Below are 25,060 nucleotides of genomic sequence, written 5' to 3' on the forward strand. Positions count from 1 at the left end.
GGGGGGGGGGCGGCCGGGCCGGGGCTCAACGCCGGCCTCTTCCAGGCTTGATCCACAAGGCGACGGTGAAGACGGTGAACCCGGACCGGTCCTCCGTGTCCGTGGAGTGGTGCGAGGGCGGCACCGTCAAGGGCAAGGAGGTGAGTGACGGCCTGACCTCAAGGTTCTGCGCAATTACGGCGACGCGATGGACGCGCCCGGGTAAGGCGCGAACGCGGCAGCGGAGCGGTGCCGAGGCCGGGCTCTTCCCGCTCAGGGCGAGCTGCCGGCCGCTCGGTCGGAACGCCCCGGAGTCCCGGTTTTCCCGGCTCTGGGGCTGTTCGTGTCTCTGGCAATGGCCTTCAGGCTTTCCCCAGGACATGGTGTGCCGCGTTAAGAGGGCTCCCTTTGATTTCCCGAGTCTCTGCGCTGGCGTGAAATACACCCTGTGTGAGGTGGGGGCGGGGAGAGTCTGGGGCACATGAAGTTGGTGCGGCTGAAATCCTGCCACTTAACAAAATCTTCTTTGGTAATGAGCAAACATGCTTGTCCTGCTGGTTTCTCTGGAAACATATATACTCTACAGTTTAGTTAAAATCTTAAAGTTGCTATTGGCTGGTTCTTTGAAACGGGATCTTGTACTGCCTATGTGTATGCTGGGTTCATATATGCAAAATGTGCAGATTCAGATGTCATTGCTGGCTAAATTGCGTGCATGTGTTACAATACTAAATCTTTATGAAGATGCTTCAAAGTTCAGCAATCTTCTTATATGTTTACACATACACTGTGTATATACACTTACGTACACTTATATATTATACTGTCTACATATACCTGTTTCTGAGCTAATTCACTTTCCAGTTAGATACTTACAGATTCCATATAAATGAAATTTTAAAGATTACTTTTCTTACGTTAGAATGTAGTATCTCCACATTTTACAGGGGTTCATGTCCTTGTTTTTGCTATTTTTATGGACTCTTATTTCATTTAAGTAACTTAAAAGTGAATTGAGAACTCAAGAACTTCCTGGAGTGGTGCTTGTGTTGCTTTGTTAGGTGAATTCCAGTGCCAGCTGCTGTGATACTGGAGTTTTTGTGTACATGTGCTTTCAACCTCTTCTGGGGGGTTAGGTTTGAAAAACTGAACCGAGAAAGTTGCTGTCTTTTGTGTTCAAGCCTGCCCTTGGCCGCCTGCCCCCACTTCATTCTCGCTGCCCTGTGGTTGCCTGCGCCAGGGCGCTGCAGAATGTGGTGAAGGCAGGATTATGACTTCACTGGAGGGTCAGGCAGGAGGCAGTAGCTGGCCCTAGGTGAAATCACTTGCAACAGCAAGTGAAAATGCAGGTGAATTGACTTGTGGATTAAATGCTGAATCCTTAATTTCCCAAAGTCTAAGCAGCTCTTTGAAGTTTATTTCAGTAAGCACAATCACACAGTAAATACTTAATGCTTTCCTAGCACAGAAGTCACAGAGCAGCTGAGATTTACTAAGATTAGCAGTAAGAGATTAAAGCAGTTGATGCCAAATGTGCTTTGCCCATCTCTTCAGAAGTGTTCTATGGCACCTGCAGAGCTGCGTGGTATTTGGCAGATGAGGGTAAATGGCTTAACTAGCACATTTCTTCCAGCATATTTGGATGTATGAGATTATTCAAATAGAATATGAACTACTGTGTTGCCCTTCCAGGCAATTTTAACCTAATATTTGGCAGGCAGTGGGTCAGGTTTGTTTGCCTGTACTGAAAGTCAAGGTTAAAAAAGAAAAATGCCGTAAGCGGTAGCAGCAATATTCCACTCTGTAAAATCCTGTCTTTGCTCTTGTAGATTGAGATTGATGATGTGATAACAATAAATCCTGAGTTATCAGAAGAACTGCTTGCTGCAGATGTGAAAGAGAACCTTCCTTTGCAAGAGAATGTAACTGTACAGGTAAGTGCTTTAAAGTGATTTAGTCTCTCCTAAGGTACTAAAGCATCAACAGCGTAGGTCGTTATAAGCAATACCCTCAGTCTTCAAGTTTGAGGTCTCTAACTTGTCTTTTTTGTCTCTTAGTTAAGACTTTGGTCAGAAATTCTTGTCCTTGTGAAGAAGTTGTCTTGAAGTGCTGTGCTAGGTGTTTGCAGTTTACTCTGATTACTTACAGCATTCATTGTTTTTCAGAAACAGAAGCGTAGAACAACCCTTTCAAAAATTCCTGCTCCACGGGAAGGTGAGAAAATGTTCTCTTGTCTGTTATACCCCTGTGAAACTGTGGTGGTCTTTCATTGTAGACATAATATTCTACTTTTGTGCATCATAAGGCTGCTCATTCAGGCAATGCTAATCAAGAGCATATCGTTTCATACCAACATTTTGCACTCCGGAGTGCAGAAACTTTGCTAACAGATTGCTGTCCTGTTCCTGTGAGCTGGGGTTTGTTGATGTGTTGCCCTTTTCTGCAGCATTGCTGTAGTTATTCCTTGATACTGCTTTAAATGTCACTAGGCAGTTACTGTTGCAGTGAGTTTTAAAGTTTCCTATGGAGTTTTGCAGATGCCACAAACAATAAGAGGTAAGTGGCACTTATTAGGATTAAAAGTGTCCAAATGAGAGTGGAAAGGGCAAGAAAGAAATAGCGGTGACAAATGGATGTCTCCCCTTCAAGCAGTCCCCCTAGACAATAACTAGAGCTTTATCCTTGGAGACATTTCAGACCAGGCAGGCAAAGTGCCAGCTGGTGCGCCATAGCTCAGTGACTCTATGTCAGAACAATGTTTTGAGCAAAGCCAGAAGGAAAAGATAGAGATGTCACAGTGTGGGATTGTTAAGGAATTGTTTTTCCTGAGGTGTCAGGAGTTAGAAAACTCCCATGTTTTCTACCTTCTTTTAGCTTATTCATTGACTCTTTTGACTTTTTGAATTGCAAGTGGCAGCATTACAGGTCTATTTGTAATACACTTGTGTGATGCTGAGGTTGAATGGTTGCTAGTTTAATTATTATCCTAAAGTGCATAGTTAGCCAAAATTTGTGCTTTTCCATGTAATTGAGCTGTAAACAAAACATCTGGGCTTGTCTGGCCTCTTTTGTTGTATGCAATGCAAGAGAGGGAAGCCGGTACCAGAAGACAACAATACAAATCCCCTTGCATCAGAAAGGCAGGAGTAGTCCGAGAAACTTGAAGTGTAAAAAGCTGTTCTGTACTAGAGCATCCTGATCTTCCTCAAATCCAGAAAACTCTCCATAAATTTTGTGAACTGGCAAGCAAAATGAAGTGGTAAAAGTTATGACTGTCTCTAGACAGGTCATTTAATGGAGCTGGATAGCCAGCTAGAAAAAAAAAAGGTGTGTTAATCCAGTCACTGATTGATGGAAAAATGTCCTCACAGAGGTCATGGCTTTCCTGACATATAGAATCTAATGGCAAATCTGAAATTCTGTTGTCTTTCCTACTGGCACAGTCTTGTCCCTGAAGACCTGCTCAGAGTACAGGAAAGAATCAGTGTTTTCAGTATTCCTCAAATATTATTATCTGTTATTAGAGCTAGCTAAACCCCGTGAGTTAGTGAGTATCTGTCCTGTTGCAAACTCTGCACTGCACCAATGAGCTAACATTGGCTTCAAGTTTTGGTTCTTGGGCTAAACAAATTAGAGAAGATCAGGAGGTGTCTGTCTCCATCTCATTCAGGAAAGTGAGAGAAGCAGAAGCAGTGCTTTCAGAATGAATTAAGAAACAATATTGCCACAGTCCTCGGAATCAACAAGAATTTTGGAGGATGCTGAATAGCCTCGTGTACAAGAATCACTTGAATCAAGCCCATTTAGATGCAGCAAATCCTCCAGTTGGTATGCCTGTCCAGGAGCACTAGCATTTACAGAAAAAGTGCTGCTGAGTTTGGTGAGACCTGGTGTGGGCATGTGTGACAAAAGTAAATGGAATAAAATGCTATCTCTGAGCATAATGAAACTGATGCTTTTTGTTCCTAAAGTTGTGGCAGTGACACCCAATGTCTCTGCACCTGAGCAAAAGATTCCAGGTAAAGAGTTAACAGATATGAAGACTGAATTTTGTGGGTACAGTTGTAAGGAATTTGTTCCATAATTGAAATCAACCATTGGGCTGAAACAAATCTAATGTCCTTTAAAGTCATAGCCATTAATTCTGGATAAATTCTTGTGATTGCTAGAAGTGAAGGTAGTTCTAGTTTTCATATCACACTTCTAATTTTTTCCTATCAGATTTGTTTTCTTTACAAATCTATTGAGGTATATGTTCCAATCCCTTCCCCAGGCAGCTTTGTGAGAGACTTGGACTCAGTGAAAGAAATATACCTTGAGATGTGACAATGGAGACTGCCTACAAAAGGACCCTTTCCAAAGATTTGCTGTTGTGATTATATAGAGTCTTTTAGCTGAATTTAGTGTTATCAAGCTCCCACTCCACTGTGCACCATGCACACTGTCTGTGTGTGGGTGCTGTGATGGTGGGCGTGATGCTGCCCATGACCAGTTGCCAGACTGCAATACTACTGCCACAATCAAACAGTTAATTCACACAGGCCTGCAAGTGTGAAGCTTCAGAGGATTTCCCAGCTCCCTGACCTTTAACTTCCTCCTTCCTAGGTATTAAGGTTCTGGAACTGCCATATTAGTGAATCCTTAGTGGTATCTGAAAGAAATTCACTGGAACCGCAAATCTGGAATGAACTGTTCGCTTTTTTTGTAGTGCTGTATTTCATAATCACTTTTCACCCACCTACATTGTTTTGTCCTGCACTTGGCTAAAGCATCAGAGATCTGGAAATGGTCCTTTTAACCACACCTTGTTCCCCACTGTTCTGCATTTTGTGAGCATTTGATTACTTGTAAATGTCCGAGTGTCTGAGGCATGATGCTGACCTTGAATTTGTGTTTCCAAAGCTGTTCGTGGCCGTTCCAGGATGTCTGTTATCACAGAATCTCAGTGCAGCCTCCAGGAAAATGAGATGGGGGTGGATTCTTGTACTTCTACACAAACCAGAAACAATTTATCAGTTCCTGGTGAGTGGAGAAAGCCCAGTGAATTCTTACTATGAAACAAGATGCTTTGTATGCATTTCATTAGGTAAACTGCAAATCCCGGTGGGGAGGAGCAACCTCTGTGCCTTCATCTATGAAACAAGAGAGACCTAGAGGTCTGCCACTCTGTAAATATCCAGGGGCCCTACCTGAAGGGGTTCTCAAAGGACTTTGGAAACAATGTTGTTGAATAATGATGTGCTTTGTTAGCCAGAGAGCTGCGGTTGTGCATGTGGGTGGATGTGGTATCTGCTTGACAGCATAAAGTGGTATTCACAGGGCTAGAGTGGGAAGAGAGGTACCTTAATACTGCTGACAATGTGCTCTGTAACTAGACTGGTAGTAGTTTTACCTATACTGGTTGAGTAAGGCAAGAACTTGAGTCTACTTGAATTATGAAATTGTAGTTATTTATCTTTACCAGACCTACCCTACGAATAGCTGAGGGCATCCTTTGTCTATTATGTTCTGCAAAGACATTGAAATAAGAGGCTTGATACTAAATTCTTGTCTAGTCAGCGTGGCCTTGATCTGTAGCTTTGAATAAAAGTTGGTGATTGGCACAGGATTTAAAAAATTATTTGAACACTTACCACAGGTTTTAGCTAGTTCTCTCTACTGATCCAGAATCAGAGCTGAGGAATGCCTGTGGTCTGTGAGGCTTTAGAAATTACAAAATTATTCTTGATCTTTGGGATCTAATTATTGGTTTTGGTCTGGCTTCTTTCTGCAGCTGGCCGAACCAGGACTAGCAGGCTGCACTGTGCTCCAGAAGCCTCACTGACAAATGTAAATGGAAATACAGAGGATCATCTGCCTGCTGCTAGAATGAGCTCTTCAGGCAGCCCAGGTACCAGGGAGCAGTGGGTAAGAACTGACTGAGCAAGTCAGCAGTGCATCGCTATGTGATTGCTGCTTTGTATAGTCTGAGACTAAAGCTTTGAAAAGGTGGCTTTGGCAGTAAGACTGAATATCCTGAGTATTTGTTATTACAAATGTGTAATTCTGTTATAGTGCTATTGCCTCAAATGCTGCCTTTAGAGTGGTACTGTGACTTCCTAGGCAGTTTCTGTGATGGGTAGATCTAGTTTGGGAAGGAAGTGCTGCAAAATTCATGACCATCCTTCTGAAGAGGATTGTTTCCTGTACAAGTTATTCTGTCAGCAACCTGGAAAAGTTGAAATATTTGTATTGTGCTTAAAACCTGGTATGAAAATTTATCCAATGAAATGTTTTTATTTTACCTAGTTCGGAGAATATCTAACATTGTGAAAGAGATGGAGAAAATGAAAAACAAGAGAGAAGAAAAGAGAGCTCAAATTAGTGAAATCAGGACAAAACGTGCACAGGTGGAGTACTCCGCAATACATCAGTAAGGGGAAATTCTATAGGACAGTGTATCACAATAGTTGAAACTAAACCATATTTTGGACAGGCTTTGTTCTTACAAAGCTGTACATAAGGATGGATTGATTCTAGTTTCAGAAAGCTCTGGATCTTGTGAAATATTTCTAATTGTGTACAGCTGATTGTTTAGTATGCTCTGGGGATTTTTTTTGCTGTAACAGGTTAATTACCTTCACATCTGTGGCTTTTTCCATGCAGGAATTTGACAGCAGCTGTCCAAACTGGGAGTTTGCACAGATGATCAAGGAATTCAGAGCAACTTTAGACTGCCAGCCAATATCTATAACTGACCCAGTAAGTAAATACTGAGGCTACTAACTGCAGCTGGTAAACAGACTTCTTTATTTTGTACTGAAGATTTTAGCATATGAGCAATTTAGTGCATCACTGCACCTTGGAAATCCTCTGAGCATATTGTGTGCTTGAGGCACCTGGTGGTATATGTGAGGTCACTTACCTTCCCTATTTAGGGCTAAGCTAAGCTGCCTTGCATTACTTTGCATATGTCACTAGTGAAGAGCTTGCACTTTAACAATTATCATGCAATGATTTGTGTGGTAACATCAGTACTTTTCAGAGCTTGTAAATGGCAGAGCCTATTACATAGCAGCTTAGCTTATTGTAGGTATAGGTATAATTTAAAATGGACTATTGCCCTATTACAGAAAGTGTTATTGTATGTAAGTCACATATGAAGTAATTTTAAACTAGGTCAAAAAGCAGAGGAACAAAAGTAGAGGTCAAAAACTAGAAAAACCAGGCTCGGTCAATGTCTTCAGCAATTATGGAGGTAGCATTGTTTAATACCTGAGAACAAGTAGTCCCTGTCTAGCAAAACTTTGTTATGGTCACTGAAAAATGACAGCATTTAAGTTCAAACAAAAAAGCAGGTGTGGACTAGCTTAGAACGCTAGGTGGTTTGTGTGCCTGCATCCTATGGGGCTGGGAACCAGCTGTTTGTGTGCGTATCACTGCATGACAGAAGAAGAGTTTGTCATCATCTCCTTTCTGCCTCACCCAAACTCAGCTGATCTGTAGCTATGCTGCACAAATAGCTAAACTTACTGCATTAGTAAAGAACTCAGGTCAAAAAATACCTTTAGTTTAGGGTAAACTAAAATAATAATTTGCCTGGATTTGACCATAATTGCAGTATTGATATCACAGATTTTGCTGGAAAGCTGGCCAAGGACTAAACTTTTTACTAATTCTCATACAGAATATTTGGGGCACTTTCTATAGCATAGCAGCATTTCCACCTGATATGTTGGAGCATGCTACATAAAGGTCAATTGTTTTTAGTGTTTCTTTTGCACTGAACAGACTTTGACTTACATCCCTGCATGAGTGGCTCTGATCAGTAGCAGAGACAACTCTGACCAGTATATAGAAAAGTAGATGTGAGGGAGCATCAGATCATTCTCTCTGTAATAATAAGTAGGTGTGGGTGTCATTGGGAAATAATTCTTGTTTTCTTACTTTCCTTTTAGATAGAAGAACATAGGATTTGTGTCTGTGTGAGGAAGCGCCCTCTCAATAAACAAGGTGAGTGTACTGACAAAGCAGTTGTGTCTTGGAGCAGTTTGACATTGCTTATTCTTGTTAACACTGAGGGTCTTTTCTGTCAACAGAACTTCTAAAAAAGGAATGTGATGTGATTACTGTTCCGAGCAAGAGTGTCCTGCTGGTGCATGAGCCAAAGCAGAAAGTGGACCTAACAAAATACCTTGATACCCAAGCATTTAGATTTGACTTTTCATTTGATGAATCCTCATCTAATGAAATGGTATACAGGTAATGCTTTCTTCTCACTGGTAACAACTCTCAAGATTAACAGCATGGAGCTATGGCTAGATGGCATCCTGGCTTAAAGAAACTGCTACCCGAAATAAATATTAAAATCCTTTTTGGAGGAAACCAAAGGACTGAGAGGTCTAAAGGTTATTTTTGGCATGGCCCTGCTGATTTCCTAAGGATTTGCTTTTTTTTGCCCCCTTTTTTTTTTTTTTTTTTAGGAAAACTGATGAAGCAGGGTGTGAAATGCTTGCCTTAACTGTCTTTTACCTTCTGAATATCCAGGTTTACTGCTAGACCTCTTGTGGAGACCATCTTTGAGGGTGGGAAGGCGACGTGCTTTGCATATGGCCAGACAGGCAGTGGCAAGACACATGTAAGTTTTTCTCCAAGGTCTTGAATTTTCTAGCTTTCAAGTATTTTAAAGGTCCTTGATGTTGATAATTAGTAGGATTGTGTAAGGAGTTTGGATCCTGGTTTTATTGTCTTAAAGCTAATGCTTTGTCAGTTGTTAATGCACTTTTTCTGTAGTTTTACATATTGGTGGGTTTCCTTTAAGGTTGTGAGGAAAATCATACTAAAATCCCCCCCATAGCTGGGATTTTAAAGACTTAAGATGTCCTGACATGTTAGTCATGGCTATACCTTGCCTCAGATGGCTGTCTGACTAACTCCAGTCTGCAAAGTGGGGCTATTAGCCTACATCTGAGACAAAGGCTATTGTCTGTACTGTGTTTTGAGCTTAGAGGCATTCCAAAGACTTTATCGATTATGGAAGAATAAGCCTCTTGTTGCAGATAAACATTTAAGTGATATGGTATTGTTTGTGAAGTGGGCAAATTAGTGTATTCACTTTCTAACCACTCCTTCTGGTCTACCAGTTGCAGTTTCAAGAGACCTAAAGATTGTGTTTTCTGCCTCAGAGGTGATCTTCTCTAAATTTTCAACAAGGGTGTTGTCTTTTTAACTTTCTTCTTCTGGAAACTACAGGGAAGGAAAGTGGGAAACTATCTTCCCTCACAGCATGATAGTGGAGTCAAATCTGCTGTCTTGTTCTGCAAGAAGCCTTTGCCTCAAACCACAGTGATCTCAACTAGGCTAGCCTGCCAGTTTGAGTAATCAGACAGTTGCTGTCATTACAGTGTTAGAGGCAAGTTTTGGGCTAGGTTCTCCTATCATTAGTGCTACCTAGCGAGCTGTAGATCTTTTCCAGTAATCCAGAAGGAAATTTGGAAGTTTATAGAAGCTTGGACATAGGCTGCCTCCATTGCAGCTCATTTGTGCATCGTTACAGGAGTACAACTGTGAGGCACTAAAATCATAGGCAATGAAGTTACTTTCCCTTCCTAATCCCAGGATGCAGAACTAGTGCAAGGACATTAGCTGTACCTTGAGACTGGAGTGCTGCATATTAAATGCTGGTAGATTGAGAATGTGTCATGATACTGAGTTGTGTTTTAAATAATGGCTGTTGCATATAAAAGTGGTAGAGCAAGTCACCAGGATAGCACCAACGGAAAGTTTTGTTGAGATTAAAGGTACCTTGGTCAAAGGAGTTAAAGGTATTGTTTACACTAGAAGTTTGATGTGTTTTGATATCACGTGAGCTTTTGCAAGTAGCATTGAAAATGTTACTCAACCTACGTCCTAACAAATGAAGCTTTGTTTCTTCTGACCAGAGGCTATTTGGTTGCACTGTCAAGGCCACGCATTTCCCCTTGAAGGAACAACTACTTTGATTCTGCACTGCAGAGCCTTACAGGCATTCAGCTGTTGTTTTGCATAGTCCAGATCTTCTTTCTGTACTGATAGGGAAGCAGCAAGCTAATTTTATCCTGAATTGCACTGTGTTCTAATCATCTCACTGACTTTGGAGCGTATATGTATATATGGTAACTTCCTAGTATGTTCTTGGGACTAAAATCAGGTAGCCTGACTTGTTTGGACCACACCTTACCTCTGGTCTTTTGTCTTCACAGACTATGGGTGGAGACTTCTCCGGGAGAGCACAGAATGCCTCAAAGGGCATATATGCTTTTGCATGTAAGTTGATTCTTCTTTAGATACGAAAATCAAATTAATGCTTGTTTTCCTTAAAAAGATAAGATCTGGTTTTGTATGGCTATTTAAAATGTTTCCAGTAAAAGATATATGAAGTATTTGTGTTTTCAGTAATAAGTAGTGGTGTTTGTTGCAGGAGGTATGATTATTTTTTCAGTTTCACAAAATATTTTCCATCCAGCCTGTAAGTTTCTAGATCCACACGTAACTCACCAGAAGATATTTGTTTTTGAGGCAAAGAGATGACATATTTTCTAGTTTGGCATTTGCTGGGCTGAACAATTTAACTTTGATTCTTCTGCTTTGCTTTTGTCTCAGATAAGGATGGTGTTTGGAGATACCCAACTTGAATGCAACGCAACCCTACCCATTTTTGATATAAAGGTTGTTATACAGAAAGCATATGAATGTATGTGTTATATTTCTTCCTGTAAGCATTAGATGCAAAAAAGCCTAGCACATACAAAATTATTTCAGAAAACAGATGCTTAAAGCCCCTCCTTGATACAATGCCTAGAACACACCATGAACCCTGACCTCCTCTACTTTCCCTTTAGAAAGGTATATTGTGAAACTAGTCTGTCTAGCAAGGCAGTTGAAACAAGAGCAACTGTTTGCTAGTCTCTGAAAATTAGTTATGACTGGCTGTGAAGGAGAGCCTTTGCTTTTCAGATCAATTTCAAAGTCTGAAGCCTAATTGTGAAAAGCAGCACTGGATCCAGCCAAAGGGTCAAATAATCTTGTACATTGTCTCCAAACAGCAGCAACTGCAGATGCTCAGGGATGTATGTTTTCTAGGCTTTACACAAGATGCTCTTGAAATATAAATACCTGACTTTTTCAGGCTTGTCCAAAACAATAGAGGATCCCAGTGTTCCCCAAAGGCCAGTAAGGATTGCTGTCTGCCAGTGACATTAACAGTAGAAACTTCCGTAGCCCCAGTGTGTTTTCAGTCCCTGGATGAGGATGCTGCTGAAACTGTTCTCCACATGGTAGCACAGCACTAGTTTTTTCACTAGCATTTAAGATAACTGTCATTCAGCTGCTAGACATGGTCTTATGGCTGCACAATATTTGAAAGCAGATCAAGTAGCAACTAGAACATGCTTTAAGCTAGTTAACTAAACTTCTGCTTTTCCTCAATAGCACAAGATGTCTTCCTCCTCCTAAACCAGCCCAGGTACAGGAGTCAGGACCTGGAAGTCTATGTGACTTTCTTTGAAATATACAATGGAAAGGTAAGACTCTCTCTTTTTCTTTCTTTCTTTTTTTTTTTTTAAATCTTGACTTGACTTCTTTGACTGTTTCATAAGTAGCTGAGTGAAACTTACCGGTTTCTATAGTTCTATATAGTCTATTGTTCTTGGTGTGTTTGGAATTGAATTGGAAGGCTGTGTTAAAGGTGCTGTTTCTATACAGCTTTCTATAAAGACAGTGCAAAATGCTTCCAAGGAGACTTTGTTCAGATTTGCCTCAATCTTGTTGCCTGAATATAGGTGTTTGACCTCTTGAATAAGAAGGCAAAGCTTCGAGTCCTGGAGGATGGCAAGCAGCAGGTCCAGGTTGTTGGTCTTCAAGAGAGACAAGTCAGCTGCGCTGAGGATGTCATCAGAATGATTGAGATGGGCAGTGCCTGCAGGTTTGGTGCTTTAAAACCAATAAGAAGAGTCATGTCCTGTTGTATCTCCATGTCTAGAAAAAATATATAATGTCTGTAGCTGGTGCTTTGAGACTTAAACAGAAGCTTGTTGTACCCAGTCATAGGCAGGCACTGAACAGCACCTCTGCATGAGTACAAGATGATGGCTACAGAATAAAGGGCTAGCAGGGATGGGTTTAGCCTGCCTTCCATAGAGAAGCTCAGAGTTCATGGTTCATATGTCCTCATGTAACTCCAAGAAGAGAGAAACTATTCACATGAGGAGATTGCTGCCCTGGTGCCACAGCCAAACTGAGCAGTCTGGCTGCTTTCTAGAAGTATCAGCTAGTTTACAGGAGCACAAGTAGCTCCTTCTGGGCTTGCAAGATCAAGGAAGAGCAGCTGGCATCAACCTACAGTTGCAAAAATGCTTTGGCTTAACTGCAGGCCAGACAAGGTATTCCAGTGGCAATAAAAATGCTACATGTCATTCAGGGATCTTGTCTAAAGAATCCTTGAGAGCAGGTGCCAAGGGACAGCCATAGGCTTGGCTCATCATCCTGGCAGGAAGGCTGTGGTTGGGCCAACACTACCATCATACTGGTGTATTTAATCAGGAGCCAAAATCTGTATTACCATGTCTTATCTGTCTCGGTTAAGTTGCAACTGCTATGGAAACATTACTAGGCAAATGAGAACTCCTTGGCTTCTGTATTACACTGCATGTGCAGATATGCACATACTGAAAGCTCATTCAGCACTCTGCTCTGCATGCTTTTTTGGCTGACAGTTCAGCCAAGAACTGTTTAACATTTCAGACTCCTGCCTCACTTTAGGACAACCTCCCTCCCTTTCCCGCAGCAGTAGGGACACAGGTGGGACAGCGAGCCTGCCAGCCTTCTCAGAGAATAACTGACAGCGAAGGTCACAGAGAGGTTTATGGTAACTTATAAGACTCCAGTCTGTGCCTTGCAGTGATGGGGCAGGTGCAGTTGCACAGCAGAAGTAAAGTGCCAAGCTAGCTTGGCTAGAGAAGAGGATTTAACATGACTGTAATGTGCTAGCACAGCTAAAGCTGTTTAGTGGGGAGCTTGGCTGAGCTTACTGTGTAATGGCAGTTGCATTAAGGAGAATGACATGTGGCCTGCTCTGAGGCAGGTAGATGCAGTGCTAAAGGTATGTCTTCCAGCTCCAAATGCATGCAAGGCATTAGCAGTCAGAAAGGCATTCCTGTGTAGGCTGGCTGAGTTGAGCCAGGCAGATTAAATAGTCTTAAACCTTTATAACTGGAGTGCAGGTTCATATTCTTCACACTAGTCCTTCTGTGCTCTCATATCAGAGGTAATTCCATAATTCATACAAGCTTGAGGTATTAATGTGTGGGATAAAACTGAGGAGGTTAAACAACTTAATGGCTGCAGGTCTTGTCTAGTGCTGTTGGGACCTCTTGTGTCTTCTGTGACACAGTTCTAAGGCTTGTTTTCATCTTTGCTGTAGGACATCTGGGCAGACTTTTGCAAACGCTAGCTCTTCACGGTCACACGCCTGCTTCCAAATCATACTACGCCAAAGAGGGAAACTGCTTGGCAAATTTTCCTTGGTGGACCTGGCAGGAAATGAGAGGGGTGCAGACACATCTAGCGCTGATCGGCAGACGCGAATGGAAGGTGCAGAAATCAATAAGAGCTTGCTGGCTTTGAAGGTGAGCTATAGCTCTGGGAGCAAACAGTGCTAATTAACACATGGATTCTGTTCAACTCTGGGGTTATCTGTTTTGTTTCTTTCCAGTGCAAGGGAAAAGAACAGCCAAATAGATCCTAGTTTGGTATGTTAACAACCCTGAAAGTGGTGTATACTTCCATTTAGAATGTTTCCAGGAAAGCAGTGCAGTCTTGTCAGGCCAGGTGCTGGTACAGCCATTTCAAGCTTCAGGTTCTCTTTTTTTTTTCTTTACATATGATGGATATACCAGCTGTCCTGTGACACTCAAATACCTGGAGTATATTTAAAAGGCTATGAAGTACTTTCAGAGCAAGAGATGACGATTCTCCAGACTGTTGGGTTTACCAGCAATTGGTGGTTGATAGCTTGCAGAGCTGTTAGAGAAGAGATGCAGATATTGCATTTACAAGACTTGTCTTTTCTTAGGAATGTATCCGAGCTTTAGGGCAGAACAAATCTCATACCCCTTTCCGGGAAAGCAAGCTGACCCAGGTGCTAAGAGACTCTTTCATAGGAACAAACTCAAGGACCTGTATGGTGAGTATGTGCATGACACAAACATACACACTGCTTATGGGTTCTGCAATTTGACCAAACAGCTGCATGCTCCTCTTCTAGTGTGAGGGGACTTTGAAGTCAGAAATCTTCAGTTCTCAGCAAAAAAGTCTTACAGTTTCCTCCTCCACTCACCCATGGTGACTGAGATCAAAAACTGGTGAGCTATGCCCAGCCCCAGTAGAAGCAGGGCTGCGGAAGTCACTTTCATACAGTGAATCTACAGTAGAGCCTGGTGTGCTCCCAAAGGGCTTTGCTGACTGTGGAGGGTCCAGCACAGTGAGTGTACACAAAGCCAGTGGAAAGCTGGATGCAGGGCCACTGGCATGTCCCACAGAAGCTATAAAGAAAAATGGCCTTGACAGAATGTCTCAACTCTGACCCTTTGCTCTAACATGTCCTAGCTGCCTGGTGAGACCTGTAGGACCATTAACATAAGCAAAAGTCAGATGTGGGAGTCACTGAGGTATTTTGTTCTGTTTGCAGATAGCAATGATTTCTCCAGGCATGAGTTCATGTGAATACACCTTAAACACACTGAGATACGCTGACAGGTAACGGCCTTTCTGACCTGGGGATTCTACTCTTGTTGCAGAAGGTGTTTTGGCTGCTTTTACTCTGACCAAAAGTTTTCTTGTCATTGCCTGTAACGGCAATCTGGAGGTTGGTTGTTAGGAACACGTTATCTTAGAGCTGTCTTATGAAACTAGCCTGGGTGTTCTCTGTGTGAGACATAATAGAGATTAAACACTGTGATTAATGTTCTTTCCTCAGAGGAGTCTCTCATGCTAGACTTCAAGCTGCCCTGTTTTGTGTGGTGTTTTGGTTTTGTTTTTTGTTTTTTTTTTTTTTTTGTAGGGAGTTTACTCTGTCCTGAATGATTACCCCTGTGCCTTTTACTTTTTGTAGTACTTTGGGTCTCATTTGTAGTACTTTGGGTCTCATTTGTAAGTGGTGTGCCAAGAATGTGTCCCTGACATGGCCCTACAGATGACACAAAACACTTGGTGTTCTTGATGGACTTTGATATGAACTAATTAGGGTATGGCACCTTGGAGACTTTGTGCAAAATCTGAAGGACCTGGAGAACTCAAATGCCTCGAAGCAGAGGGTGGGAGTGTGTGTTTTGAGTGCCCCATGGCTGACCTTGGGTACCTGCAGGGTAAGGTAGATTTGCAGGAACTGAGTCCCAGGTTTCCCTGGGGGTTTTGCTGATACCTGGAACCCCTGTGACAGAGCAGTGAGTGCCTCCTGGTCTCTGCTTTACATGCTTCTACATCTCTCCAATGAGGTGACAAGTAAAAAGATGACTGACTTTTGCCATAGGTTAACAAGATGACAATTGCACATGTCAGGTTTGGTAGCTTTCCTTCATTTAGTTCACAAAAGGCTGCTTGGTTCCTTCCTGGAAAGCACTCCGCTCTCTGAAAGGATGTATGGTAATTCATGTCATAAGCATTTGGGAACACTGAATCTTGACAGATTCCCAGCTTTGGTTTGGATTGAAGTTACATTTTTTTTTCTTCGGGTGGAAGTCATTCCTGCTCACCTGAAAGTACAGGACAAAATGCAACATCTGACTTACTGTGCTTCAGTAAGATTCCAGTCCTGAGTTGGGCCTATTGGGTTCTTAGCCAGTGCACAAGGAAAGTTCAAGCTATAAGAAAGTAGGTATTAGGCTGAAACTCACTGGAAATATGAAGCTGATGCTAGTAACTGCAATGAACTGCCCAGCTGGTATCTGACATCTACCTCTAGTACCATGTCATCAGCCATGGCTTTTATCCTTATAGACCTATTCTGGCACAGTGGGTCTCTGAGAAAAATAAGTTTTACTTCTTTTCTTTCCATACTAAATTCTCCTAGTTGGTCATGACAGACCAAGCTGACATGTGGAAGACAGCTTCTGTGAAAGGCATTGCTGGCAATTAGCATTGTGTACTTGGACATTTCCCTCCAGGAGAGGTCCTAGATTGGGCATGGAGACAAACATCTCTCAGCTTTCCTTCCCACAGCTCTCTGGGGTTTCTGCCCCTGTGAGCTTGTTCTGGGGGTGGTAATGTGCAACTTTTTAAGTGTAGATGAATGTTTCTTGCTGAGCACTGATTGATTGCAGTAGCTGTTTTGTGATGCTGTAGCCCAAAAACGGCTGGAAGAAGAGTTTGAGTGACAATTCTTCTTGTTGCAGAGTGAAAGAGCTCAGCCCTCATAATGGAGGTGGTGAAACACAGAATCAGATGGAGACTGAGAATGAGGAAACAGAGACCAGTGGAGAAGGCTCAGGTCACAATGTATGTGTGTGTCGTGGACTGAACAGATCTTAAAGCTGGGAACAACTTGCTGTTCTTACTTGGGCTGTTTCTTGCAGCTCTCCAAGGATGAGGAGGAAGATATCTCTCCCCACATGTTCAACTTTCGTGAGGCTATGACTCAAATTAGTGAACGGGAGGAGAAGGTTGTAGAACAGCTTAGAGAACTGAGACAGGTATGTGAAAGAGGCAAGCCCAGCCCAGGCTGCCTTCTACATGTTGATAGCACCTTGACTTGTCTGAGCCAAGTGCTGCTGGGTAGGCTGTGGGCTGTACTGCAAGATGCTGTCAGTGGTGTTTATCCTCACTGCCAACTTTTTCCTGTTGTTTCCTGCCCTGCTGGTTAAACTGGGGCATTTCAGTGCTTGTGGCCAGCTGGTCCCCCTTCCCCTCCAGCTAGCAACCTCTACTTGCTGCTAATGAGCACTGACTGGTACTGGTCTGTAGAAGCTTAGCTCTAAGTGCCAGATTTGAAGAAACTAATTGAATTTCCAGAAAGTCAATTTCTCATCACTGTTATCCTTGTAAATATAGAGAATGATGACTGAACTTGACTACCTCTTGGGAATCACGGAGCAACCAGACTATGATATTGAGACCTTTGTGAGCAGCGCTAACCTCTTTGTAGAGGCAAGCTCAAGAAAATTTCTTGGTGTCAGAGGTATGTTAGTGCCTGTCTCTGACTAGCACTGTCGCTAATGTTTTTTTCAAAGACCTGAAAGTAACACCAGCATACCTGTGGGGGTTTGAGCACCCAGTTCTTCTGCATAGCTTACAGTTTGGATCACTTTCCTAGGTGATCATAGGGACAGATCTGAGATGTCCTATTGTCTGCACTTTCCAAAGTAAAATTTTGGCTAGTAACTTCCACTTGCTTTGCACCTGCCATATAAAACTGCCTTCCCTTGAGCAGAATGCAACATCCACCAAGAGCAGATGAGCTGAAGTATGTTTGGCTAGTTGGTTATATAGTTTACCTTTTGCCTTGGCCAAAAACCAGAATTTGAGAAACAGGTCCCAGTGCCACATTCTAGGGATTCTTAGGGGTGTGCCCACTGTTTCCACTCCTGTTTTCATGGATATCAGGCCTTAATACCTATCCACTTATAACAAGGGTCTGCCAGATATATACTCAGATGCCATGTCTGCCAGCACCTGCATTTGGCATGCCTTTGCCTTAGTATAGGGTATTACTGTATGTGCAACAAAATCCCTCCAGCTGTTCAGTTCTGGCCCAGTTTGGAGACTTCCCAGCTCTGTACAGGAGGATGTGGGCTGCCTGTTCCCTGAGCACTGCCTGCCTGCCTTTGGACCATGCTGGTTGAAGTGGTGGTAGAGAGGCAGCAAGGCAGATGTAGGAACTTGGCTGACACATGGCAACAGAGTGCTGGGTAGGTAGACTGCCTGACTAGGACAGGGGAAGCTACACTGGTAACTTTTCTGCCACTGTTGCAATAACTTGGGCTTTGATTGCTACTTGAGCCATTACAGCTGGCATAGTCTTTGCCTCAAAAACAGGGCTGTGAGGCTTTATTTTAATGAGGCTGAAAACTGTGGCATCAAAATGAACTGTTAACATGAAACAGTGACTTTTTTCTTAAACAGCCCTGACTGTCCTCCCACCTCAAATGCAGCCTGATAGCTGTACCCCTCCATTCACCATGGAGGGGTGGTGACAAGACAGTAAGAGTAAATGCCCTGCTACCCTCTCTGCCTTATAGGCCAGGGAAATCTGGCCCTCTGGGATGGTTGGATTAGTGGTATCTCATTTGAACTGCAAACTGCAAGCTTCAAGCTGTTGATGAGTAGAAATGAACAAGTACAGCTGAAGAGCTTTGTGGGACCCAGCAGGATTTGATGTTGGCTGAGCAGTTCTTGCCCAGTTCACTTTCCTCTGTAGCCCTTGCAGAGCCCTGCTGAGGGGGACAGCTGGGCTGGGGAGTTCAGTTTCCAGGTCAGTCACCCTCTCACTGTCTTCCTTCACAGAAACGTTGGATGCCCTGGGGGCTGCCATGCAACTGGAGGAGCAAGCCAGCAAGCAGATGAGGCGGCAGAGGCCTTAGTAAATACAGCAAAACCTGGTTCACAAGCAGTCTTCTGTATGTCTTGCATGTTTGTCAGTGGTTTGTCCAACTCCTATTTTAAATGTGGTAGAGCGTCTGCAGATCACGTGTGCCTGAGGGCAGTGAACATGGCAACCTCTCTCTCTTCATGGCCTGGTATCAGGGTACTCAGCAGAGCGATAGAAACACACCCCCTCCAAGGCTTGGGGAGGGGGACCCGAGAGTCTGCTAGATGTGTCTAGCATCTGGCCCTTTGCTAATGACAATGGTCTCCTCTAATAGAACTAGATACACATGTATAGTTTTCTAGTGTACATATAACCTTTCCAGATGTGCTTGCAACATCGCAAAACTGTTGCGAGTCTGGCTTTTCTAGAAAGAAAGCGGACTATATGTAACTGTAAAAAAACCCAGTATTTTAAGGAGTTTGATAAATAAATGTTCCTGGATTTAATTATCTTCTATCTCTAAAAAATATATTTCTTGCTGATATTGGTAAAGTCTAACAGCCCCTAAAGACTGGCTGGTGTTGTAGAGATAGGCTGATTTCTTGGATGAAGTTTCTTTTTAAAGTCTTTCCACTTGTAATGTGTCCATAAAAATCACTCAGAATAAATTGTTTCTTAATTTTGAGATCCTGCTGGCTAGAACTTGCCTGCCACGGGGGAAGCTGGTTTAGAGGGTACCTACCCTGCACCTGAGCAAAGCTCAGCATGTAGCGAGTAGTTCAGCTCTTATGATATCAGGTAAGTAGGAGGGGCCCTGTGAGACTCCCTTGTACCATAGGGGTTTACTTAGGCTTTGAAGGTAGCCCAGGATGTTGCTTCACATTTTTTCACATATATTTCCTGTGGCTAACGTGCCACATTAAAATACACGTTCAGTAGCCCAGCAAGATCTGTATTTGAGGGCAGAAGTGCAAAGCTGGCCGTGGCTCAGGTGCAGCAAGGTGCTGCCATGGCCCTTGTGTGCAACCTTGGTCCAGGTGGCCCCATGCAACCTGTCCTCTGGGAAGGAGCAGGCAGAGGGGCAGGGTGGGGGAAGATAGATAGGAAGCATGTGTTGCTGCCCTCTGTTTTCTGTTTGTTCAGCTCAGTCCAGGGCTTGTCTCTGAAAGGACAAGACAGGCCTGTGAGCTCTGGGTCCAGCAACACAGGATGCAGCTACACAAACATCAGATTACAAAAGGATCCTTTTACTGTTACTCCCTTTTTCCCTAGACCCCCACCCTAGTCTCCTACTTCCTGAGCTGCCTTCTACCCCTGAAAGTAAAGGATGTGATTTAACTGACAGTGGTCCCAGCTCTGCACATACCTCTGGACTGCATCCTTGCCATGTCTCTGGGGATGTCTACTATATTGGAGGCCAGTTCTTCAGCCTGGACTGGATCCATTTTTGTGTACCATGTCTCAGGACTGTCCTGGAAAAGGCAGCAAAAGAGTTAGGACCTTAATGGAATGTGGGCAAGCAGTGACAAGCAGCTAGAGCTGGGATAATTCAACCCAGACAGGATCCTCCCCTAAGCTGGGGCACTTTGTGATCAACAGTTTAGGTACTGGTGGGGCTGAGTGCTCTAAGGGCCTCTGAACTGTCAAAGCTGACTTGTACCTAGGCTCTGCCTGCATCACATTAAGATGGCACATCCAGAGTAAAAAGGCTGTTATGCCCTACTGAGTTTGGACTAAAGCAAGGCAGTCCTGTTCCACTTCAGATGTTACTTTATTATACTTGGATTATCTAGCCTTGCCTGGTGTCTTAGGGTGAGGGAGGATAGGCCTGAGTGCAAGGAAAAAAATGTTGCCTCTTGTTTGTTCCACCTTCCCTCGCTGGACCTAGCATTGCTTACTAATCTGTATATCCACTAGGAGGATATAGAGCTAGAGTCAGGAGAGACCTGATTTGGAGGAGCTCAGGTTACCTCTTGCTTCAGTGGCCCTTCAGCTCACATTTCTGACATCACATTCCCACTGTCACAGAAATAGCAGTAGTCTGAGATCCCTCCTTGCTCTGTCTTGGGGCTGAGTCAGAACAATTATCTTCCTGAATACTGAGACTGAAAGTGAATGCTTCTCAAAGGGTGGCTTTGTTTATTTCTGGGCTCTTGTGTAAGATTGGATTTCTTGTGAAAAGAAATACAGTCCCTACATCCCTGAAAAACAGACCAAGGTCCTAGGGCAACTAATAAACCCCATAAGGGAGGCAGGCTTACCATAAAGTGCTGGAACAGTGTGTGTCCTAGTGCCTTCTTTACACACTCCTCCACAAAGGGAAATGTGTGGACAAAATACTGCAACAGAACAGAGTTGGTATGTAAGGAGAAGGGATGTGAGTGTGTGCATAGAGGGTAGAGCTGCATGGATGACGTGGTTCCATATAACCTGTGCCACATACCAGTGAGTCCCTGACCCACCTCCTTTAGTGACAGCGCTACTGCTGGGACTTCATGAACACATCAAGAGAAAATTGTGGGTCCCTCCTCTCCCCTAGTGCCAGTTCCCACCTTCATTGACAAGAGAAGGGAGGGTGTTTCGGTGAAATGATGGCAGTGCAGTAGTTGCCAGGGAGTTCATCCTCCTCTGCTGTTGGTGCCTGCTCAGAGGAAGGGTGCGCTAACCCTCTGCATTACCAGGTAGGTTTGTAAACCCTCTTTCACCCTGAGCAGCCTGGTTCTCAGCTATCACTCATTCAGCCCTTCCCATCAACTGACAGCATGGTCTTTCCTTTGTGACTGTTAGGCAGGCAGAGCACTGTGCTGAGGCAGGCCAAAGCTCTTTACCCAGCACCAGCAGGAAAAAATAGGCTGCTTGTAATTCTGTGCTAGTGTCTTGCTTCAGGCAAATTGTCTTGGTTAGCCTCTTAGCTTTGTATGTGCTTGCTACCCGCAGCAAGCCTGGGGGTAGAACAGAGGTGCGAGGGCCAACATTGGCTTCCCAGCACTCTGTGTGGTGAGTGGCAGGAGGGAGGCAGACAGGAGGGGAAATACAGCTCTTTCCTGAAGCAAGTGTCACTCTTGCCTTTGTGAATAAGCCTGTATCATCTGCTGTGCTTAGGTGTATTGGCTTTGTGTGGCAAGGTTTTGGTAGTGGGGTGGGGAGTGTTACAGGGGTGGCTTCTGTGAGAAGTTGCTGGAAGCTTCCCATGTGTCCAACAGAGCCAATACCAGCCGGCTCTAAGATGGACCTGCCACCGGCCAAGGCCGAGCCAATCAGCAATAGTGGTAGCGCCTCTGTAATAACATATTTAAGAAGGAAAAAAAAGTTGCTGAGACAGAAACAGCAGCTGGAGAGAAGAGTGAGAACATGTAAGACAAACAACCCTGCAGATACCAAGGTCAGTGAAGGAGGGGGAGGAGGTGCTTCAGGCACTGGAGCAGAGATTCCCCTGCAGCCTGTGGGGAAGACCATGGTGAGGCAGGCTGTCCCCCTGCAGCCCAGGGAGGACCCCATGGTGGAGCAGGTGGATGCCTGAAGGAGGCTGTGACCCCATGGGAAGCCTGTGCTGGAGCAGGCTCCTGGCAGGACCTGCAGATCTGTGGAGAGAGGAGCCCACAGAGCAGGTTTTCTGGCAGGACTTGTGACCCCATGGGGGACCCACATTGGAGCAGTGTGCTTCTGAAGGACTGCACGCTGTGGAAGGGACCCATGCTGGAGCAGTTTGTGAAGAACTGCAGCCTGTGGGAAGGACCCACATTGGAGAAGTTCATGGAGGACTGTCTCCTGTGGGAGGGACCCTATGCTGGAGCAGAAGAAGAGTGTGATGGGTCCTGCCCCTGAGGAGGATGAAGCAGCAGAAATAATGTGTGATGAACTGACCGTAAACCCCATTCCCTGTCCCCCTGCACCACTGGGGGGGATAGGTAGAGAATTCGGGACTGAAGTTGTGCCTGGGAAGAAGGGTGGGGTGGGGGGAAGATGTTTTAAGATTTGGTTTTATTTCTCATTACCCTACTCTGATTGGTAATAAATTGAGTTAATTTTCCCCATGTTGAGTCTGTTTTGCCCGTCATGGTAATTGGTGAGTGATCTCTCCTGTCCTTATCTTGACTCATGAGCCCTTTGTTATATTTTCTCTCCCCTGTCCAGCTGAGGAGGGGGGAGTGATAGAATGGCTCTGGTGGGCACCTGGCATTCAGCCAGGGTTAACCTGCCTCATTAGGGGAAAAAAAATCCCAGTGTAAGGAGCCTTTCTGCTCAGGTGCACAGGGAGCAGACCCTGTGCTATGATGTCCGCTGCCATGTACCACCATGCGTACCTCCAGGGAGATGCTGGCATGTCTCTGGCTGGCCACATGATCCAGGTTCCCCAGAGCAACCATCAGGCCAGGTACTACTTTCAGCTGGATCAGTTCTTCAGCCACTTCTGCTGACTCCTTGGCTAATACACTGCAATGAGATAAGCCATCAGCCCCTACCCCATACGGGGGAAGAAGCACACAACAAATTAAGTCTGGGCCTCTTGGTGCAAGCCCAATGGAAAATGATGTGTTCCCACCCAGTCTTAGTGGCACCAACAGACAGGAAAGTCTCAAAATAAACAAGAAATGTTTGGCCGTGCATGGGATTAGCAATCATTTAACATGTGAGCTTGCTGAGAACCAGTTGTTTAACAATTGGCAGGAGCTTCCTGGTGTGTATTAAAGTCTAGCAAGTTTCTTTTGTGACCACAAAAACCCCAGGATTCAAACATCACTACTATTACTTCTGCGAGCACATCCCTGGAAGACACTCTAGTATGTCTCCCCATCCACCAACCACTTTCTGTCATCTGCTTTTGCAGGAAAAGTGTTCTGATAGCACTACCTTGTGGACATTGCAGGAAATTCTGAATGAACTGAATGAACCAATTTTAGCACACGCAGCTGAATTTCCTTAGGGATTCTGCGGTCAGTCATAGGCACTAGATTCTTCCATTGGGTGGCTGATGTTAAATAACAGTGTTTCACTGCTTGCTGTGGCTCCCAGCTATGTAGAGAATACAGTGGCCGTGAGCAATATAGCACCCTTCAGCCCTGTGCTGTGGCAGGATGCATACATTGCTTCCAGGCCTAGCCATAAAGGAGACACTGTGAAGGCACACAGGGCTGGAGCAGATGGGATTCCACATATCCTTATAAATAAAACTTCAAGCCAGCTCCAGAGTCAGTAGCAGGGAGGGTCTGAGCATTGCTACTTGCAGGCAGCGGCTCTACCCTATTCCTGAATACACCCCCATCTCTGAACAGTCTAGTACAAAGAGTCTTAGCAGAGCTGGGGTACTTAGAGAGCAGTGCCAGAGGTGAACGGGTCAATGCTCCCTGGGAGGAACATCCCAGTCCTTTCCTACCCAAAGGAAGCCACTTTTCTAAAGTCCCTTTTATGCTCCTGTAGATTTTCCTCTGGAGTTTCTTACCCAATGGCTTTTGCAGCAGCTGCCTGCTGAATATACACCAGCACGGGCTCCCTCAGGCAAAGTGCTGTTGGATCTGCATGAGGAACATTAGGAAGGTGAGAGTGATGCTTTGAAACACTTCTCAGATGTTAGAAGGGAGGGTAGGTGGCGTTACACTGCTAGCATAAAAGGAGGATGTTGCTTTTTCAGGAAAACCTGAAAACAGGAAACCCTGTGGCTATGTATCTATCATATGTAGTACCCTGTGAGGATCTGTGCGTGTGATGCCCATGGCAGCACAGCCACAGCTCAGAGAGCCTGGGCCACTGTGGCCTGCTCTGCTGAGTCGGGGGGAGGAAACACCTGGGGCTGGAACTGTTCACCGTCCTTGCCAGCAGACCTCAACGGCTCTCTGGAGGCCTGCACGCTAGGGTTCGTGCTGCAGGCAAGCACTGCCTCGACCCGGGCAGCCCTTGCTGGAGTGTCCCTCGCCTCAAGGGGCAGCCCCCTGCACCTCCTCCAGTACGAGTCAGGGCGATGGCTGAGCCTTGCAGGAGGAGACGAGGGAGCTTGGGAGAAACACCCCCCTGGTTGTCCTGGCAGGCCATGGCCTGCTGTGTACTCGGAGGCCATGGTCAGCTCTTTTACCTTTGGTGGTCTCATCACAGAAGGTAAATGCTTTCTTCCTGGGTGGCGTCAGTAATGCAACCAGGCCCTTCAGCAGGAGTGGCTGGACCTCGAGGGCCATGAGGGCCTTCAGCAGCTGGACGGCTGGAGGAGACAGCGGCTGTCAGCACTGGGACATACTTGCATTTCGGACGCGTTTGCAGTGAAACAACAAGATTTTGATGCCGCTATCATATGAATTCCACAGGCTCATAGCTTCCACCACTGTTTCATAAAACCACTCTGCTTTTGACCAGGTAAAGGGCAGCTCCACCGAAATGGAGCCTCAAAAAATTCCTCGACACTCGTACCTGTTCCTCTCCACGGAAATCTTTAGTAAAAGGCGAAAGATTTATGCGATCTGAAGAGAAACCAGAGTATACCTGTTCCTCCGCCCCCGGCACACCACATGCCTGCCGCAAGCCCCACAAGTCAAGGCGACGGACGGACGCCCGCCC

General features: G+C 44.7%; 2 protein-coding genes across 3 annotated transcripts in view; one reads left to right on the forward strand and one right to left on the reverse strand.

Moving 5' to 3' along the window:
• The first annotated feature begins 53 nt into the window (after positions 1 to 53).
• Positions 54 to 18,670, forward strand: KIF2C (kinesin family member 2C). 2 transcript variants are annotated; one of them, XM_010582476.1, is made up of 21 exons: positions 54 to 140; positions 1,809 to 1,913; positions 2,145 to 2,193; positions 3,951 to 3,998; positions 4,882 to 5,001; positions 5,753 to 5,869; positions 6,268 to 6,368; positions 6,625 to 6,720; positions 7,917 to 7,971; positions 8,058 to 8,220; positions 8,506 to 8,596; positions 10,200 to 10,263; positions 11,428 to 11,519; positions 11,778 to 11,920; positions 13,418 to 13,622; positions 14,069 to 14,179; positions 14,684 to 14,751; positions 16,386 to 16,488; positions 16,566 to 16,682; positions 17,041 to 17,167; positions 18,493 to 18,670. In XM_010582476.1, the coding sequence occupies exons 5-21, from the start codon at positions 4,902 to 4,904 to the stop codon at positions 18,567 to 18,569; spliced, it is 1,830 nt and encodes a 609-aa protein (XP_010580778.1). In that variant the 5' UTR covers positions 54 to 140; positions 1,809 to 1,913; positions 2,145 to 2,193; positions 3,951 to 3,998; positions 4,882 to 4,901; the 3' UTR covers positions 18,570 to 18,670. The 2 variants fall into 2 exon arrangements, with proteins under 2 accessions (XP_010580778.1, XP_010580779.1); XM_010582477.1 differs by lacking the exons at positions 3,951 to 3,998; positions 5,753 to 5,869.
• A 986-nt stretch (positions 18,671 to 19,656) lies between these two features.
• LOC104841210 (chromosome unknown open reading frame, human C1orf228) overlaps positions 19,657 to 25,060 on the reverse strand; it is a 10,637-nt gene continuing 5,233 nt past the window's right edge. Inside the window, exons 6-11 of the mRNA XM_010582727.1 lie at positions 24,585 to 24,707; positions 23,958 to 24,030; positions 22,822 to 22,951; positions 20,779 to 20,856; positions 19,884 to 19,989; positions 19,657 to 19,679 (exon numbers count right to left, since the gene is read on the reverse strand). Of these exons, the coding sequence (XP_010581029.1) occupies positions 19,657 to 19,679; positions 19,884 to 19,989; positions 20,779 to 20,856; positions 22,822 to 22,951; positions 23,958 to 24,030; positions 24,585 to 24,707 (533 nt within the window). The remainder of the gene's footprint in view (positions 19,680 to 19,883; positions 19,990 to 20,778; positions 20,857 to 22,821; positions 22,952 to 23,957; positions 24,031 to 24,584; positions 24,708 to 25,060) is intronic.

The sequence above is a fragment of the Haliaeetus leucocephalus genome, unplaced genomic scaffold (genome assembly GCF_000737465.1).
Source record: "Haliaeetus leucocephalus isolate CR32 unplaced genomic scaffold, Haliaeetus_leucocephalus-4.0 Scaffold848, whole genome shotgun sequence".
NCBI lineage: Eukaryota > Metazoa > Chordata > Aves > Accipitriformes > Accipitridae > Haliaeetus > Haliaeetus leucocephalus.